The 18,914-nt window shown below is 43.0% G+C and overlaps 1 protein-coding gene across 2 annotated transcripts in view; it reads left to right on the forward strand.

Moving 5' to 3' along the window:
• ahi1 (Abelson helper integration site 1) overlaps nucleotides 1–18,914 on the forward strand; it is a 23,580-nt gene continuing 4,666 nt past the window's right edge. Inside the window, exons 1-26 of one of the 2 annotated variants that reach the window (XM_055863720.1) lie at nucleotides 1–107; nucleotides 510–577; nucleotides 710–843; nucleotides 985–1,610; nucleotides 1,853–2,007; nucleotides 2,243–2,432; nucleotides 2,687–2,879; nucleotides 3,010–3,105; nucleotides 3,184–3,369; nucleotides 3,672–3,821; nucleotides 4,074–4,206; nucleotides 5,109–5,232; nucleotides 7,264–7,493; nucleotides 7,692–7,798; nucleotides 7,925–8,043; nucleotides 9,629–9,759; nucleotides 10,037–10,177; nucleotides 12,845–13,035; nucleotides 13,163–13,208; nucleotides 13,287–13,339; nucleotides 13,499–13,598; nucleotides 14,144–14,202; nucleotides 14,393–14,461; nucleotides 16,719–16,881; nucleotides 17,163–17,287; nucleotides 17,708–17,787. In XM_055863720.1, the coding sequence (XP_055719695.1) occupies nucleotides 568–577; nucleotides 710–843; nucleotides 985–1,610; nucleotides 1,853–2,007; nucleotides 2,243–2,432; nucleotides 2,687–2,879; nucleotides 3,010–3,105; nucleotides 3,184–3,369; nucleotides 3,672–3,821; nucleotides 4,074–4,206; nucleotides 5,109–5,232; nucleotides 7,264–7,493; nucleotides 7,692–7,798; nucleotides 7,925–8,043; nucleotides 9,629–9,759; nucleotides 10,037–10,177; nucleotides 12,845–13,035; nucleotides 13,163–13,208; nucleotides 13,287–13,339; nucleotides 13,499–13,598; nucleotides 14,144–14,202; nucleotides 14,393–14,461; nucleotides 16,719–16,881; nucleotides 17,163–17,287; nucleotides 17,708–17,787 (3,611 nt within the window). In that variant the 5' untranslated portion in view covers nucleotides 1–107; nucleotides 510–567. Of the gene's footprint in view, nucleotides 115–509; nucleotides 578–709; nucleotides 844–984; nucleotides 1,611–1,852; nucleotides 2,008–2,242; nucleotides 2,433–2,686; nucleotides 2,880–3,009; nucleotides 3,106–3,183; nucleotides 3,370–3,671; nucleotides 3,822–4,073; nucleotides 4,207–5,108; nucleotides 5,233–7,263; nucleotides 7,494–7,691; nucleotides 7,799–7,924; nucleotides 8,044–9,628; nucleotides 9,760–10,036; nucleotides 10,178–12,844; nucleotides 13,036–13,162; nucleotides 13,209–13,286; nucleotides 13,340–13,498; nucleotides 13,599–14,143; nucleotides 14,203–14,392; nucleotides 14,462–16,718; nucleotides 16,882–17,162; nucleotides 17,288–17,707; nucleotides 17,788–18,914 lie in introns of both variants that reach the window. The other variant, XM_055863721.1, reaches the window with a different exon arrangement.

The raw sequence follows: 18,914 nt of genomic DNA on the forward strand, positions 1-18,914 counted from the left end.
CTGAAACGTCATCCACAATATTTTTACCCCATCACTGCTGTTGTTATTTTGGAAACCATCGCAACGGAGCCAGTGTCGTGGTCCCAATCGTTTACTCAAATATTGTGGTAAATTGTATGTTTTTCCAGTTGTCGATGTTAGTCTGCATGTACATTCACCTAAATTAACAATATTGCAAAACACCGCTAAGTTTGGCATCATTGTGGTCACCCTAGCTAGCCAGATTAGTTAGCATTAGCTAATGTCAGTAACGTTAGCAACTTAGCTATAACGGCAAGTTAGCTAGCAATAGCTCTATATAGCAAGCTATGTTTGTTGTCATCAGTTGAGTAGGCCTAACCCATCTGGTCAAAATGGACTAACTAGGCAGGCTTGCATATTGTTCAAATAAAAGTTAAAAAACTTCCATTGTTTACAGTCAGACCCATACCATTGTATTGTGGCCTAACGTTAGCTAACTAGATAGCTAAATGAGCTATCTGATTAGTCTGCTGCCTTGCATTTTTTAGGAGGAAAATCTCCCTTGGCCCTTTGCATGCAGAATGAGTGTCACTTCAGCATTCGAGAATGCCAGCAGGTGAGTACACACAATTGCAGTATTTTCCAAACATTGACTGTATTGTGGCTACATACCATAACATGGTTAATAAATTAATACCTGGCCTTATGAATAAAGTAAACAGAGTAACAGATTATGTTTTTCATCTAGGTGAGAGTGAAGCCCGAGCTAAGACCAGGGCCAGATTTGACGAGGTCTTCAAGAGATACACTGACCCGGCTACATCGGAGAAGAAAAAAGTGAAGAAGAAGAGCCCAGATCAGCCAGAGCAGGAGAGTATTGTGGTACGTTGGAATAGGTCAGATCAAGAAGGTTTGTCGCTGAAATCACTTTAACAATATTTGTTGTGCATGTTCTCTGTAAAATTTACTTCCATGCACATAAATGTCTATTCTTACCTTTGCGCCCCCACTCTTCTCGTTCAGCTCCAAACTTTGAGACAAAACCTTGACATTGTGAAAGACACAGAGGACGATGAGACTGTTCATCAGAACACCTACCACGCTGACCAGGGCAGCCCTCGTTTCACCAAGAACAAGCGTAGGGAGAGGGAGGTAACAGAGAAGGTCAACAACAACAACAATGGGAACCAGGATGAGGAGGAGCAACCAACCAAAGGGAAGAGGAAAAGTAAACGGGAGCTGCCTCCAGCCCCAGTGCAGCAGGAGGACAGTTATATCATTCAAATCGACCAGACTGATAGTACTGCTGAAAATGCCAAAACACCCAAATCCAAGGCCTCCTTAGAGTCGGAAGGCCCTGCGAATATACAGAGGAGAAAGAGTAAGAAAGGGAACCGCAAAGGAGGAGAGGAGGTGTCCGGGGTCCAGAGTGAGGTTGCGGTGGAAGCTGAGGATGAGTTACTTCATGAGTACCAGAAGCAGATGGCACAGGAAGAGGAGATGGCTACTGTGAAGAAGACTGTACACAAGAAGTCAAGAACAGACAAGACCAACGCTGCCGCTCAGGAAGTAGTAGCATTAAACAATGAAGGTGCAAAGAAGAAGAAGAAGAAGCTGAGGTCGTCATTGGATCTGGAGAGGGAGACGAGGTGTGTAGACGTCTTACTGGATAACTAGTGAGGTTTGCATGAACCTGGAAGAAAGCTGTAAATGACCTAGCCAGATCTGTTTGTTCTATCTTGGCAACCTTTATGGCCATATTCTTGGCATAACAATGTCCATAGAAGTTGGCTATAAAGCAAAAACAGATCTGGGACCAGGCTATAAACCTAAATGACCCATTAATACCATAGAATAGATTATCATATTTATTTTCCATTTTGTTTTACAGTATGATTGAAGATCTGCAGAACAGCCTGTCTGACGACGTCACTGAAAGGAAGAGGTCCAAAGAGAAGAGTCAAGAAAGCCACCAAGAGGAGGACGAGGAGGACAGACTAGAATCTTTCAAATCAAAAGGCAAAAAGAAGAAAAAAATAAAACAATGTGGGTATAAAAAGCTAAGAAAACACTCAGCTGGTCATACAACATGCATTATGAACAGTTAGGAATTACGTGGCTAAGCTGTTCTTGAAAAGTTGGTGTGATGTTTTTTTGCTATCTTCAGTAACATTAGTTAGTGTGATACTATTGTACGAAGATATGGAAGCACCAAATACTCTACTTGAAAGGTGAATAACATGATAATAACATTGGGTAACACTTCTTTCCTTGATGGTAGTGGTGAAGGAGGAGAGTGATACAGAGATTGTTGAAACTCCTCGGAGACCAGTCTTTGATGACAACCTGGTCCTGGGAGTCTACATCCACAGGACAGACCGCCTGAAGACTGACCTGCTGGTCTCACACCCCATGGTCAAGATCCACGTTATTGACGAGATGACTGGGCAATACGTGAAAAAAGAGGACAGGTGAGAAATGGTTTTGTTAGTTTGTGATTTTGTTAATTGTGGGTTTTTGATGTTACTAGCTTGGTGGTCCAGATCTGTTTGTGCTGTTATTCAACTCCTATGGTTGTTGTTTGGCAATAAACATAGCAGTTTGCAGCACAAACCAACCTGGAACCAGGCTAATTGTTAAATGTTACCGTCACAACAAATGTAAAAACTGGTGGTGACGAGAATTGTGATCAAATCGTTTTTGTGTCCTTCTCCATATTTTGCAGTCACCGCCCGGTCTCGTCATTCTACGAGCAGGAGAGTGTGGAGCATATCCTTCCCATCATCACCCAGCCTTTTGACTTCAAGAAGAACAAGTCAACAGTTCCGGAGTGGGATGAGCAGATCATCTTCAACGAGCGCTTTGGATATTTCCTCCAGGATAACCACGAAGGCCCTAGAGTTATGCTCTTTTTTGAGGTAAAAATAATGAAAAGAGGATGGGTTTGTGACACCAATATCTTGACCCACGTCAAGCATTAACCAGATGTAAACTCAAACTTTTTCCTAAAGGCCATTTTGAAAAGATTGTCTTTTAAATAAATTTCAGGTCCTGGATTTTATGACCATGGAGGAAGCCAGAGCCAACGTTGATGTCGACAGACATGAACGAGGGTTTCGAAAAATCGCCTGGGCATTTCTAAAGGTAATGCATTTAGAAATGTTTTCAGTTATGAATATCCATTATTGAAGAGAAAGATTATTTTATTTTTTTTCCCTGCAGCTTGTGGGCACTAACGGAGTGCTGAACATCGACAGTAAATTGCGTTTGCAGCTCTTCTGTCCCCCTCCCCGGGGCAAGAGACAAGAAAATACTATTGAGGTAGTGGACTGGTGGAGGAGATATCCCCGTAGCAGATACACATCCACCCTCTACATCACTGTGAAAGGCCTCAAACTCCCTGATCATGTAAGTCGATACTGCTTTGAAATCATACTACAAAAACATGTTACTGATATGTCTGCTTTAGCGAAACTACCACTACCACCACTATGCTGATAATGCTATTAATACTAATAGCAATAGTATAATAGTAATGTATTAGTACGTTAGTAGTAGTAGTAGCAGTTTAGTTGTAGAAATCAAATCTTCATCCATAAGGAGTTGCTGTTTTGGGCTGTTTTATTTCCCAAAGGGTGAGTTGTGGTTTGGTCCAATGCTGTTTTAGGCTGTTGAGGTTTGACCATATGCTGTGCTGGTCTGTTGTGTAGGTGGACCCTAGTATCCGCTCCATGATGGCCTTGCAGCAGGAGAGAGGTTCCACTTCCTTTAGCGAGCTGCAGAGTGAGATCACCAGGAGAACCATAACACAACCTCTAGGCAACAAACCTGAGCTCCATTGGAGCAGAATGCCTGGCCAGGTCTGTTTACTAAAGAACTTCTATTCTAAGAATCTTGACTCTCTGTTCTATTGTCTAACAGTATCTAACTGCTATCCAATTCGAGGGCTGTCCAATTGTTGTTATAAAGTCACGATGGCATGTTGAGAAACACAACTTTGAGACGACATTTACACAATGTTCTGTGGTGGTGGTGGGTTTTGCTGGAAAATCCAGAAATGCCATCAGTTGTCCCCAGATGTGTTATTTGATGAAGTTGTATTTGTGTTGCAGGTGTGCCGGATCCCTAATAAGCCCATGCTGTCGTTCCGCGGTGGTCAGATGGGCTGTTTCACGATACGATTCTCCCACGACGGGAGGAAGCTGGCTGCTGCGTGTGCTGACAGAGATGCCTTCCCCATCATAGGTAAGAAATGTAAACCCCTACTCAGAGCTACCTTAGTGCTCAGTGCGTTCAGAAAGTATTCATACCCCTTGACTTATTCCACATTTTGTTGTGTTACAGCCGGAATTAAAAATGGATTATATAGATAATTTTTCTCACCCATCTACACGTAATACCCCATAATGACGAAGGGAAAACATGTTTTTAGAAATGCAATACAGAAATGTCTCATTTACTTAAGCATTCACACCCCTGAGTCAATACTTTGTAGTCTTTCTGGGTAAGTCTCTAAGAGCTTTCCACACCCTGGTAGTGCAACATTTTCCCATTTTTATTATTTTAAAAATTCATCAAGCTCTGTCAAATTGGTTGTTGATCATTGCTAGACAACAATTTTCAAGTCTTGCCATAGATTAGTCAAGGGGTCATAGATTAGTCAAAGTCAAACTGTAACTCGGCCACTCAGGAACAGTCACTGTCTTCTTGGTAAGCAACTCCAGTGTAGATGTGGCCTTGTGAATTAATCTCCCAGTGTCTGGTGGAAAGCAGACTGAACCAGGTTTTCCTTTAGGACTTTGCCTGTACCTAGCTCCGTTCTGTTTATTTTTTATCCTGAAAAACTCCACAGTACTTAATGAGTACAAGCATATCTATAACATATGCTTGAAAATATGGAGAGTGGATTTGGCCCAAACATAACACTTTGTATTCAGGACAAAAAGTTGAATTGCTTTGACACATTTTTTGCAGTATTACTTTGGTGCCTTGTTGCAAGTGTGAAAACACCCTAAAACGTCACTTACACTGAGCTAAGGAGATTGATTCACTTGAGGAATGAATTCTGTGTGCTACTCCCAAACAGGTGTGCATTTTTTTATTTATTATTGAAGTTATCTCATCATTTTTTTATTTTTTTTTATCAGTGTATGAGATTCCTTCAGGCAAGGTGTTGGCTGCCTTCAACGGCCACCTCAGTATCGTGTATGATCTCTGCTGGTCCAGAGACGACCGGAGCCTCCTGTCTTCTTCCTCTGATGGCACCGTCAGGTAAATGGTTTACCTGTACCTCAAATATACTCTGCCTAGGAAGGATAAACATGGAGCCCCGATTAGATTACGCTGATGCTTAGGATATATTTGTGTAGGTGTTGTCACTAATATAATGTATTGAAGTCATACCCACATATCTTCTGCCTCTAATGGCGCATGCACACTATACTGTATAATATACTGAACAAAAATATAAACTCAACATGTAAAGTGTTGGGCCATGTTTCATGAGCTGAAATAAAATATCCCAGAAATGTTCCAAATGCACAAAATCCTTTGCCAAGATAATCCATCCACCTGACAGGTGTGGCATATCAAGAAGCTGATTAAACAGCATTATTGCTACGCAGATGCACCTTGTGCTGGGGACAATAAAAGGCCACTCTGAAATGTGCAGTTTTGTTACACAACACAATGCCACAGGTTTTGAGGGAGCATGCAATTTGAATGCTGACTACAGGAATGTCCACCAGAGCTGTTGCCAAAAAATTTAACGTTCATTTCTCTATCATAAGCCACCCTCAACGTCATTTTAGAGAATTTGGCAGTACTTCCAACCGGCCTCACAACCGAAGATCACGTGTAACCACGCTAGCCCAGGACCTCCACTTCCGGCTTCTTCACCTGCGAGATCATCTGAGACCAGCCACACGGACAGCTGATGAAAATGAGGAGTATTTCTGTCTGTAATAAAGCCCTTTTGTGAGAAAAAACTGATTGGCTCAGCCTGGCTCCCCAGTGGGTGGGCCTATGCCCACCCATGGCTGCGCCCCTGACGAGTCATGTGAAATCCATAGATTAGGGCCTAATGAATTTATTTCAATTGACTGATTTGACTGACGAGTCATGTGAAATCCATAGATTAGGGCCTAATGAATTTATTTCAATTGACTGATTTGACTTATAAAAATCGAATCAAATTTATTTGTCACATACACGTGTTTAGCAGATGTTATTGCGGGTGTAGCGAAATGCTTGTGTTTCTAGCTCTAACAGTGCAGTAATATCTAACAGTAACTATCTATCTAACTATCAATTTCACAACAATACACACAAATCTAAAGGAATGGAATTAAGAATATATAAATATTTGGGCGAGCAATGTTAGAGCGGCATAGGCTAAGATACAGTAGGATAGAATACAGTATATTCATATTAGATGAGTAATGCAAAATATGTAAACAATATTAAAGTGGCTAGTGTTCCATTATTAAAGTGGCCAGTGCTTCCAAGTCTATCTATATAGGGAAGCAGCCTCTAATGTGCTAGTGGTGGCTATTTAACAGTCTGATGGCCTTGAGATCGAAGCTGTTTTTCAGTCTCTCGGTCCCAGCTTTGACACCACCCTCTGGAGAGCCTTGCGGTTGCGGGCAGTGCAGTTGCCGTACCAGGCGGTGATACAGCCCGACAGGATGCTCTCAATTGTGCATCTGTAAAAGTTTGTGAGGGTTTTAGGTGCCAAGCCAAATTTCTTCAGCCTTCTGAGGTTGAAGAGGCGCTATTGCGCCTTCTTCACCACACTGTCTGTGTGGGTGGAGCAGTTTAGTTTGTCAGTGATGTGTACGCCGAGAAACTTGAGGCTTTCCACCTTCTCCACTGCGGTCCCGTCGATGTGGATAGAGGGTGCTCCCTCTGCTGTTTCCTGAAGTCCACGATCAGCTCCTTTGTTTTGTTGACGTTGGGTGAGAGGATATTTTCCTGGCACCACACTCCCAGGGCCCTCACCTCCTCCCTGTAGGCTGTCTCGTCTTTGTTGGTAATCAGCCCTACTACTGTTATGTATATGAACTGTAACTCAGTAAAATTGTTGAAATTGTTGCATGTTGAGTTTAGATTTTTGTTCAGTATCAATAATGTGTGGTGTAGTATGCTCAGTAACATGAGAACACGGTTGGGTATAAGTAAGGGTAAGTTTACTCAGCAAGCTTAGCACTCGGTACATCATCAGCACATGTCTCTTATTTCGACATGTCTGATATCGTAATCTAATTGTTCAACACTATGATCCCTCTCAACCCTCTCTTGCAGAGTGTGGAACGTGCAGAGGCTCCAGGCCATCGCCCAGAAGGTGCTCCCCCACCCGTCGTTTGTCTACTGTGCTCAGTACCACCCTACGGCCCAGGGCATGGTGGTGACTGCTGGGTACGACTGTCTGGTGAGGGTCTGGAGGGTGAACGTCAAAGATGTCAACGGACTGCTGCTCCAGGAGTTCGAGGGTCACAAGAGCTTCATCAACGCTCTGTGTTTCGACTCCGAAGGTACGGAATCAGTAAATCAATCAATCTCTTTTTTTTATGAAGCACTTTTTACTCCAGCAGTCTCTTTTTGTTAGAGAATAACAGTTTTTTTGTTCCTGGCTAGAGTATCTATTCATGGAGTTTATTGGATGGCTTTACCGCCCTTTTCGCATGAGAATTGAAATGTGAAAGTAATGTGTTTATTGTATATTTATTCAGGAAACCGAATGTTCTCTGCGGACAACGTTGGGTTCATCATTGTGTGGAGGACGTCGGTTGATGACAGTCTGCATCAGAGACCGTGTCGTCACTGGAAGATTGAGAAGGTTTGAGAACAATGGTTCACCCAAAATGTGTCTTATGCTGGTGACAATGTCCCCTCTGGGGATCAATGAAGTCTATTCTGTCATTCACATTGGAGAGCTGGATTAATACTTTATTTTGTCCTGCAGGAGATAGGAGAGAGTGACCTGAGTGGGCTTCCCATCAACACGTTAGAGGTCCATCCTAATGGTCGCCGTCTACTGATCCACGCCAAAGACAGCGTTGTCAGGGTGATGGATCTCAGAGTGTAAATATATATTTTTTAAAAGCCTAATTGAGACCAGAGCCTCATTCGCAATGGTGCCCTGAGTACAAAAATGTAATCTTTGTACTTGTTCCTAACATGTTATTATGATCGATATACACAAAGGGGGGTCCGACCCGGTACTAAATGGGTGTACCAGTTTATTAGGTACACCCATTTATTATCGGGTCGGACCCCCCTTTGCCTCCAGAACAGCCTGAATTCTCCAGGGAATGGATTCTACAAGGTGTCAGAAAAACATTTGTTGTTCAAGGGACCTAACATGTGCCAGGAAAACATTCCCCACACCACTAAACTCCCACCACCAGCCTGTACCAGGCAGGATGGGGTCCATGGACTCATGCTGCTTAGGCCAAATCCTGACTCTGCCAACAGCATGACACAACAGGAACTGGGATTCGTCGTACCAGGCAATGTTTTTCCACTCCTCAATTGTCCAGTGTTGGTGATCGCGTGCCCACTGGAGACGCTTCTTCTTGTTTTTAGCTGATATGAATGAAACCCGGTGTGGTCGTCTGCTACAATAGCCCATCCGTGACAAGGATCAATGAGTTGTGTGTTCAGAGATGCCGTTCTGCACACCACTGTTGTACTGCACCGTTATTTGTCAGTTTGTGGCCCTCCTGTTAGCTTGCACGATTCTTTCCATTCTCCTTCGACCTCTCTCATCAACGAGCTGTTATCGCCCACAGTACTGCCACTGACGGGATGTTTTTTGTTTGTCGCACCATTCTCGGTGAACCCTAGACACTGCTGTTGACAATTGATGTTATTCTTCAATAACACAAACTCCAAAGCAAATCAGGGGGAGAAAAGTAGGTTTATTTGAGAAGGACACATCAAGATGTTATGCTGAGAGATAGATGTTCAGATGTTCAGTCTCCCCTCCTCAGCTTTTCTCCACTGAACAAAGGAACAGGAGGCCATTTATAACCCCCCACCCTAGCCTGGGGTTGACCAATCAGAAGTACTTGCAGGACAACTTGGCCAATGGCCAAATAACAAGTATCCTGCCCCTGACTCAATGTACAGACCAATGACAACGTAGCACACGTCGCTCTGAGTTCAGGAGTGACATTCCACAGATCCTTAACAGATGTTGAACTGAAACCCAACTCCTATTTACAAATCGCTATTGCCCATTAGTACTCTAGTCCTCTCGTCCTCTCATCCTCTGCGTTGTGTATTTATCTTCAAAATGTTCCTATACTGCCATGCATGAAAATCCCAGGAGGGCGGCTGTTTCTGATATACTGGATCCGGCGCGCCTGACACTGACGATCATACCACGCTCAAAGTCGCTTATGTCACTCATTTTTCCCATTCTAACATTCAATCGAACAGTAACTGAATGCCTCGATGCCTGTCTGCCTGCTTTATATAGCAAGCCACGGCCACGAGACTCACTGTCTGTAGGAGCGATCCATTTTTGTGAACGGGTTGTATCTAATAAACTATCCGGTGAGTGTAGTTCTGTATTGCCATAACTCAAGTAAGTTTCCATGTCCTTTTTATTGTACTAATGTACAGACTTCTAAAATGTGTTTGTGTGTGTGTGTTGTTGCAGATTGGCTGTGAAGAAATACACAGGTGCCACTAACTACAGGGAGAGGATCCACAGCACGTTCACACCCTGTGGGAGCTTCATCTTCTCAGGCAGCGAGGATGGAATGGCCTACGTGTGGAACGCAGAAACAGGTGAGGACAAGACAGCCACATCTGATCATCCAGTATGAATTTAGACACAAACTAATAATCTATGCATTTAGGGACAGTTTCCCGATATCCAGATTAAGCATAGTCCTGGACTAAAAAACCTGCTCAATGGATAATCTCCATTGAAATTGTTTTTTTTGTTCCAGGACTAATTTAAATCTGTATCTGGGGAAACTGTCCCTAGCTAAGTGCATGTGTTGTTTTTTTGTTTGTTGTTATGATCAATAATAACTGCTGGTTTTGTGCCTGCATCTACCAGGTGACCAGGTGGCGGTGTACTCGGAGCTGTGTTACCCCACAGCCCTCCGTGGTGTGGCCTTCCACCCTCATGAGAACATGGTGGCCTTCTGTGCCTTCGGTCAGAGCCAGCCTGTGCACGTCTACTTGTACGACCGCAGAGGTGAGCAGCTCATTATTGTTCTGAGATCGATCACGCAATGAGAAGATCTTAGGAACACTCAGCTGTGCCTGAGTACCTTGCTCAGAGCATTCAAATAATTGTATTGTAAGAGGACAGTGGCGTGACCAAAGATGGTGGTTAAATAAAGATGGTTCACTCAAGCCATTTACCATTGTAAAATTGTTTAAATGTTCCTGTCTGTGTAGGTGGGCATTCTCTCTCTGTGTAGGTGGGCATTCCCTCTCTGTAGGTGAGCATGGTTTCCAACGTGAGTGAGGTAACAACTGGCTCTGGTCTACTTATTGTCCCCTCCCTTCTCATCCCACCCAGAAAACATTTTCCAGTGAGATGGTCTGGAGCATCCCCTCTGCGGAACGGGGGGCAATAAGTAGACCGGAGTGGCACCGCCTCGATCAGAATAAATTAGGGAGTGGGATGTCTCTGGCGTTACTAAGTCTTGGTTCCACACAACTTGAGTCATTAGTGTAGGAGCCATTTGACTGTTTATAGCAGGGGTGTCTGGCCCGTGGGTGGTTTGAGTAAAATAAAAAAAGTATATAAATATACACTGCTCAAAAAAATAAAGGGAACACTTAAACAACACAATGTAACTCCAAATCAATCACACTTCTGTGAAATCAAACTGTCCACTTAGGAAGCAACACTGATTGACAATACATTTCACATGCTGTTGTGCAAATGGAATAGACAAAAGGTGGAAATTATAGGCAATTAGTAAGACACCCCCAAAAAGGGAATGGTTCTGCAGGTGGTGACCACACACCACTTCTCAGTTCCTATGCTTCCTGGCTGATGTTTTGGTCACTTTTGAATGCTGGCGGTGCTTTCACTCTAGTGGTAGCATGAGACGGAGTCTACAACCCACACAAGTGGCTCAGGTAGTGCAGCTCATCCAGCATGGCACATCAATGCGAGCTGTGGCAAAAAGGTTTGCTGTGTCTGTCAGCGTAGTGTCCAGAGCATGGAGGCGCTACCAGGAGACAGGCCAGTAAATCAGGAGACGTGGAGGAGGCCGTAGGAGGGCACAACCCAGCAGCAGGACCGCTACCTCCGCCTTTGTGCAAGGAGGTGCACTGCCAGAGCCCTGCAAAATGACCTCCTGCAGGCCACAAATGTGCATGTGTCTGCTCAAACGGTCAGAAACAGACTCCATGAGGGTGGTATGAGGGCCCGACGTCCACAGGTGGGGGTTGTGCTTACAGCCCAACACCGTGCAGGACGTTTGGCATTTGCCAGAGAAAACCAAGATTGGCAAATTCGCCACTGGCGCCCTGTGCTCTTCACAGATGAAAGCAGGTTCACACTGAGCACATGAGCACATGTGACAGACGTGACAGAGTCTGGAGACGCTGTGGAGAACATTCTGCTGCCTGCAACATCCTCCAGCATGACCGGTTTGGCGGTGGGTCAGTCATGGTGTGGGGTGGCATTTCTTTGTGGGGCCGCACAGCCCTCCATTTGCTCGCCAGAGGTAGCCTGACTACCATTAGGTACCGAGATGAGATCCTCAGACCCCTTGTGAGACCATATGCTGACAAATGCACATTTGTGGCCTGCTGGAGGTCATTTTGCAGGGCTCTGGCAGTGCACCTCCTTGCACAAAGGCGGAGGTAGCGGTCCTGCTGCTGGGTTGTTGCCCTCCTACGGCCTCCTCCACGTCTCCTGATGTACTGGCCTGTCTCCTGGTAGCGCCTCCATGCTCTGGACACTACGCTGACAGACACAACAAACCTTTTTGCCACAGCTCGCATTGATGTGCCATCCTGGATGAACTGCACTACCTGAGCCACTTGTGTGGGTTGTAGACTCCGTCTCATGCTACCACTAGAGTGAAAGCACCGCCAGCATTCAAAAGTGATCAAAACATCAGCCAGGAAGCATAGGAACTGAGAAGTGGTGTGTGGTCACCACCTGCAGAACCATTCCTTTTTTGGGGGTGTCTTACTAATTGCCTATAATTTCCACCTTTTGTCTATTCCATTTGCACAACAGCATGTGAAATGTATTGTCAATCAGTGTTGCTTCCTAAGTGGACAGTTTGATTTCACAGAAGTGTGATTGACTTGGAGTTAAATTGTGTTGTTTAAGTGTTCCCTTTATTTTTTTGAGCAGTGTATATTTTTAAATTGGGTGGGGGGGTTGAGCTCAATATACTTTCAAATGACTAAAACCAAATCGAAACTGTGCAGAAATTATAATGGACCTACATTCTTACACTTTCCAGCTCGCTATTAATCACAGAAATTAACACTAGACAGTCAGGGAGCATTGAAAATTCCCAAATAATGGATAGAGGACAATGTTTTGGTAATTTTGACAGTGAGGAAAAATAAGACGTTTTTTGTGGTGCCCTCCGGACCTCGTTGAAGACCGAATGCGGCCCCGGGGCCGCATGAGTTTGACACCCCTGGTTTATAGGCTTATGAATATTTTGTGTAAAATTTGTCTGTTTTGGGATGTTCGAAAATGGTAGGCCTTGAGATTGAGTAGACTGGATGAGTATTTCTTTCTGTTTTGTGGACTGAGAGGAAAATCTGATTTGATTTAACACGTTAAAACAATTATACTTGTTTCCAACGTGGTCCCTGATGGAATACACACAATGAAGACAAAACAAAAATGAATTTTCTCTCTGTTTCTAATCAGCGGCCCAGCTGGAGGTGGAGAGTCTGAAGGGCCACAGCAGGTCTGGATCAGCCGACACTAAGATGTTCAGGAACACATCCGACCCAGTAACATTCCAGGACACCTCCGGAGCAGCCATGGACTGCTTCGCCAGAGCAGCCAGACTGTCTATGAAGATGCAGAGTGTCAAAGATAAACTGGACTCTGTTCTAGTGAGTACAAATCTTGTTTTGATTTAGTTTTAAAACGTGAATGATATTTTTACCTCAAACTGATGGTAAATCATTATGCAAACTAACTAGAATTTACCAATGACTTTCTCAAACGATTTTTTTGTAGGAACCATCTCGGAGCTCCTCTGCTGTGGAACACCTGTATGAGCAAGGTATGCTTTAACAATGAAATTGGTATGTTTATGCGACAACATGTTGAAATTTGTTTGGCATGTTTTTGTGATTTGTAGATAAAGCGGGCATATATCAGATGGGGAGGAGCCTATCTCAGGAAGCTGGCCCAGTAAGTAGTACTCTCATTAACTCTGTAAGCCCTTCAAATTTAACCGTTTTATTGTCCACCAACCTCTGTGTGTAGTCTGGAGGGGTTGGGATATAGCAGAACACATTTCAGTTTCCCTGTAATAATGGAAAATGAAGTATTCTTCTACTGTTTTTTCAGATGAGCTTGAACTCGTCCCTGCCTCCTCCATCCCTCCTGTCACCACACTCCAAACTGCAGCTGTCTAGTTCCATCGGAGCTCAGTTCATCCCCCAGAACCGTGAGTGGCTCTAGACATGCCCTTTCTCTGAAAAAAATCGGTCCCCTCCTGGCCTTCATTACCCTGATCCTTATTCTAAAAGAACTGACCAGGTGAAAGCCTGCCTAAAGATGAGCTTCCAACGGTCAAGTTTTTCCCTATCAGTTCAGATGAAGGGAAGGAGACAGATTTTACTGCTACAGGCCTATGAATCTAAGCAGCTCTGTGAACCACTGAGTTGTCAAACATTTGTAAGAATTGAGGTCCGTTTACCCAAATAAGCCTAAGGACCCATTCATGCAGAATGAAAGCTTTGGCCAGACATTTCAACAACAAAGCAAAGGAAGAATTTACCAAAACTCAACATTCCCAGACTCACTAGAGCTGTTAAGGATCTTACAGAGCAGCATGTTCACTGTACATAAAGACCAAGACGGGCCTCCTCTTGTCTTCAACGCTGTCCGTAGGTGTTCACACCTCTACGATAATGTATGCTTTGAGGTCTATCTTAGATTTTAATATATTCATCTGGTATTTCCCTTCTCTTCTTTCTCTTCTGTTTGCAGGTGGTTTCAGCCCAGTGGGCCAGCATCTAGGAAGAGCTCCATCTCTCAGGCTACAGACAGTAAGGCACCGTTATAATGTTATGCTTTTCTCGTTGCTTCCTTTTATGTGTATTTTATTGGGTTTTAACAGTAACTTTATTTTAGTCTTGTGGACTGAATATTTTCTTTATCTATTTGAAAGAAACCCGACGTAACACATGAAGTTGAATATGGAATGGAAGTTTAGGAACGTTCCCTTTCTTCCCTCAGAGCTTCCCTGATCATCTGTCTACAGCCATTAGAGTGGACGCAGATTCCTTGGTACCAGTTCAGCAAACGGTAAGTTCCTGTTTTTATTCTAACATTGACAACTGTATGCATTATAAGAACATACCAGAGGTGGGACCAAGTCATTGTTTTACAAGTCACAAGTAAGTCTCAAGTCTTAGCACTCAAGTCCCAAGTCAAGTCTCAAGTCAAGTCCAGCAAGTCTCAAGTCAAGTCTGAAGTCCTAAACTTTGAGTTTCGAGTCCTAAACAAGTCATAATGTGCTCTTCACCAAATGTAATACCATTTCATATTTTTAACAAGAGTAATAGTTAGTATATTACATTTACACAAATCATGAATGCTTTTATAAATATTTACTACTTTCCAAATAAACTCTATATTTCCATGGAAATACATGGGTAGTGTTGGTTCCATTTTTCTGTGCTCCGTTTTATTTACTTAACAAATAAGGAACACTCAAAATGTGCACTTATAAATCATAACAATTTTAATCAAAATACAGCTGTAGACAGAAGTCAAAGATCAAACATCACACATACAACTGATGTCTCTCCTGAGTTCTGCAAAATAGGAAAAGTCCCAAGTTATTTTATTAAGCCCGAAGTCCAGCCCTATAGCTATGTCACTGCATACGTCATTACCTTCTGCTCACCAGACCAAGCCCATGCATACACAGCTATACAAACTTGCAAGAGAGATACAATAGTTCCAGTGTTTTCTAAGGGCTCAGCAGTAAATGTCCACTCCCCAAGTTGATTTATAGTGGTATGTCTGACTAGTCTCTTAACTCTTTTACTCCCCTGCAGGGTTCTGTGTTTATATTTGAAGTGCCTTCTCACATACCACATGCAATAACTCACATATCTCTGACCTTTTCTTTATAAGAGGCAGAGACTAGAAAAGAACTGTGAAACAATTTTTAACAATATATACATTATAAGGTTTGTCTGTAGTCTAGGACCCTATAAATGTAGTGGGGTCTTATAACCCTTCCCCTTCTATTAATACAACATAAGCATAATTAATTATTATAATACATTTGGTGCAGTTCTTATCATGACCCCAATTTGACCCCATCAGTAGCCATGAGAAAGACCCCACCCCCCCCTTGTACACAATCGCCCAACCTTAGCACACACACACACCCCCACACCCTCTCTGTGTGTGGTTACAGTAGGCTAACGTATGTCAATGGTTTTAGGAACAGCAGTAACATCAGTCAGGATTTAGACTACCAACTGCCTAGCCAGTTGTAGCTCAATCTTGGGTGCAATGATCACGTTCTCGCACTGACTGACTGTGTGGAGGCTCATTGATTTAACGTTACGTTAGCCTACATGTTACACTAGTAAAGTTATAAATGATATAGCTGTTGGCTATATTAGCCACGACTTACCGTTCTTTGTGCAGCTTCAAACGTCGAACAAAGTTGGAAATTGTTGCGCCTCCGTCTGTCATTTTCTTCCCGCATGTTTTGCAAGTTGCAATCCGTTTTTTTGTTTGTTGATTACAGCGTAGTCTTTATATCTGAAAATAATAATTTGTGGTATCATCTTTCCAAGGGCTCCATCTGAATTCACCCGCCGGCTGCTGTCTAATTCAAACTGTAATCCGTTAAATGAAGAGTTGATGCACTGCACACTTTTTTTAATAGCATCATTTTTTATATTGGGGCTTGGGGAGGGTGTCAAGTCAGGTTGAGTCAAAAGGCTCAAGTCCAAGTTAAGTCACGAGTCATTGGTGTTAAAGTCAAAGTCGAGTTGCAAGTCATCATATTTGTGACTGGAGTCTGACTGGAGTCCAAGTCATGTGACTGGAGTCCAAGTCATGTGACTGGAGTCCAAGTCATGTGACTGGAGTCCAAGTCATGTGACTGGAGTCCAAGTCATGTGACTGGAGTCCAAGTCATGTGACTGGAGTCCAAGTCATGTGACTGGAGTCCAAGTCATGTGACTGGAGTCCAAGTCATGTGACTGGAGTCCAAGTCATGTGACTGGAGTCCAAGTCATGTGACTGGAGTCCAAGTCATGTGACTGGAGTCCAAGTCATGTGACTGGAGTCCAAGTCATGTGACTGGAGTCCAAGTCATGTGACTGGAGTCCAAGTCATGTGACTGGAGTCCAAGTCATGTGACTGGAGTCCAAGTCATGTGACTGGAGTCCAAGTCATGTGACTGGAGTCCAAGTCATGTGACTGGAGTCCACACCTCTGGAACATACAAATAAATATGACAATTTAAAATCTGTTTTTTTTAACACCATGGTCAACCATTCTTAAATGCTTTTAATTTCTCTTTCTCTGTCAGGTTGTCTCTTTGTATGACTACAGTGCTACCCGGTCAGATGAGTTAACGGTACAGCGTGGTGATGTCATCCATGTGCTCTACAAAGACAACGACAACTGGTGGTTTGGACGCCTGGCTAACGGACAGCAGGGATACTTCCCAGCTACCTATGTTGCGGAAGAGCGTAAGTAGAGCTTTATATATTTTCCACATTAATATAATATATGCACTTAGCAGACATCAATTCTCCAAAGCAACTTAAAGTACAGTGATTGCATACATTTTATTGGGAGCTTGATCCTTATGGGAAACCCACCTTGGTGTTGCTAGCATACTCTTACCAACTAAGCAACACAGGACAACTTTTCTACATGATAAAGAACCCATGTGGATATGTAGCTTATAAAGTCAAGTCTGTATGGATGTGTTGTTTGTTGCTGAGCTATTTCTCTCGTCTGCCCCCAGGGGATTACAACGAGGAGCTGTCTCAGGCCCTAAAGGCACAGTCTGCCATGTCTGAACAGACGGACCTATCAGTCCCCCCTTTTGAACGGACTGACCAATCAGATGAGAGGGTGACGCCTACCAAGGTAAGGAGACTGGGTTCTGTTTCAGTGATCGTTGTGTGATGTAGCTAAAGTGTCTCTTGGTTCTGATGGAGAAGGATACTTCAAATAAAATCATTGATTGATGATTTATTTTAGAATGTACCCACACATCCCCTCCACCAATACAGTCCTTAGCTCATCCTAGGTCGAAAATCGACAGGTTAAGACAACGTCGTCACAAATCTGGGACCTGCGATGTCGCTAACTACTAGCGCCGTTGCTAACTAGCATAGCTAGTCCCATTGTTGCAAAGCGTTATGGGATATTAGAACCCTGTCGTCTTAACCTTTGTCATCTTCAACCTAGAGATCATCTCGTTCCCCTTCTTCAGGGAACCAAGGTTATATTACTGTTCATTTCCTTGTACCTTCTCTTCTTTGATTACTCTCCCTCGGGTCACAGGTGTCAGCTGCCGTTGTCTCTGGGGAACTCAAGTTCATCTCTGAGCTGGACACAGACCCTGAGCAGCCTGCTGCCACCAAGTAAGTCCTCTTCCTCACAGCAACAGTCGTAAGTCACAGCAGTGGCTCTGATATCATCGCGATAGTTTATTTTGTACACTCGTGTTCTAACCACATGGCGAGAAAATGGGAAGAAAATGAACTTACTAGATACATTATAGCTTATACATTATACTAGATACATTATTAGATGACATACAAGTGCTGACGTGTTAGATTTGTTCCAAAATGAACTCTCTGTCGGAACACAGTGTGTGGCACTGGAGGGCATGAAATCAGACTTTTGACAGCTTAGAAAAGGGGTCTTTTAAGGTTCCATTTTAGGGCCTTGACTTATTACACTGTCTGATATAGGAAGAAATGGAAAATCTGCAGAACTCCAACAATATGCTGACGACACAATCGCTTACTCTTGTGCCTCTAAAATTGAGAAAGCTTTTCTGGGTTTACAACTAGCATTTGATGACGTTCACAAACAACTTTCTCAACAAATGGAGCCACTTGCAGATTTTAACTGTCAATTGTGATTGAATGATGATGATTGACTGATTTGAAATAGTATCTAGGCATTTGAACTAAGTTTTAGACAGCATATTGAAACCAAAAAGCTGAAACAATCCTTTTCCCATAAGGCTCTTTGGTCTTGTAGTGAGCTATGAAATACTTTGAACTGGGCAAGAGGGTATCTGACTAAGTTTAAAACTCTGACTGAAATGTTATTGACCGCTGTAATTGTTTTGAGTGTATTGTCCTTGTATGTGCTCTTGTATTTTATGGTCATGCTGACTACTTTCTGCTGACCTCTTGCCAGGTCCCCTTCCGATTTTTTTTTTGGTATATATATATATATATATATATATATATATATATATATATATATATATATAGTGGGGAGAATAAGTATTTGATACACTGCCAATTTTGCAGGTTCTCCTACTTACAAAGCATGTAGAGGTCTGTAATTTTTTATCATAGGTACACTTCAACTGTGAGAGACGGAATCTAAAACAAAAATCCAGAAAATCACATTGTATGATTTTTAAGTAATTAATTTGCATTTTATTGCATGACATAAATATTTGATACATCAGAAAAACAGAACTTAATATTTGGTACAGAAACCTTTGTTTGAAATTACAAAGATCATA

The sequence above is a fragment of the Salvelinus fontinalis genome, chromosome 15, assembly GCF_029448725.1.
Source record: "Salvelinus fontinalis isolate EN_2023a chromosome 15, ASM2944872v1, whole genome shotgun sequence".
Taxonomy (NCBI): domain Eukaryota; kingdom Metazoa; phylum Chordata; class Actinopteri; order Salmoniformes; family Salmonidae; genus Salvelinus; species Salvelinus fontinalis.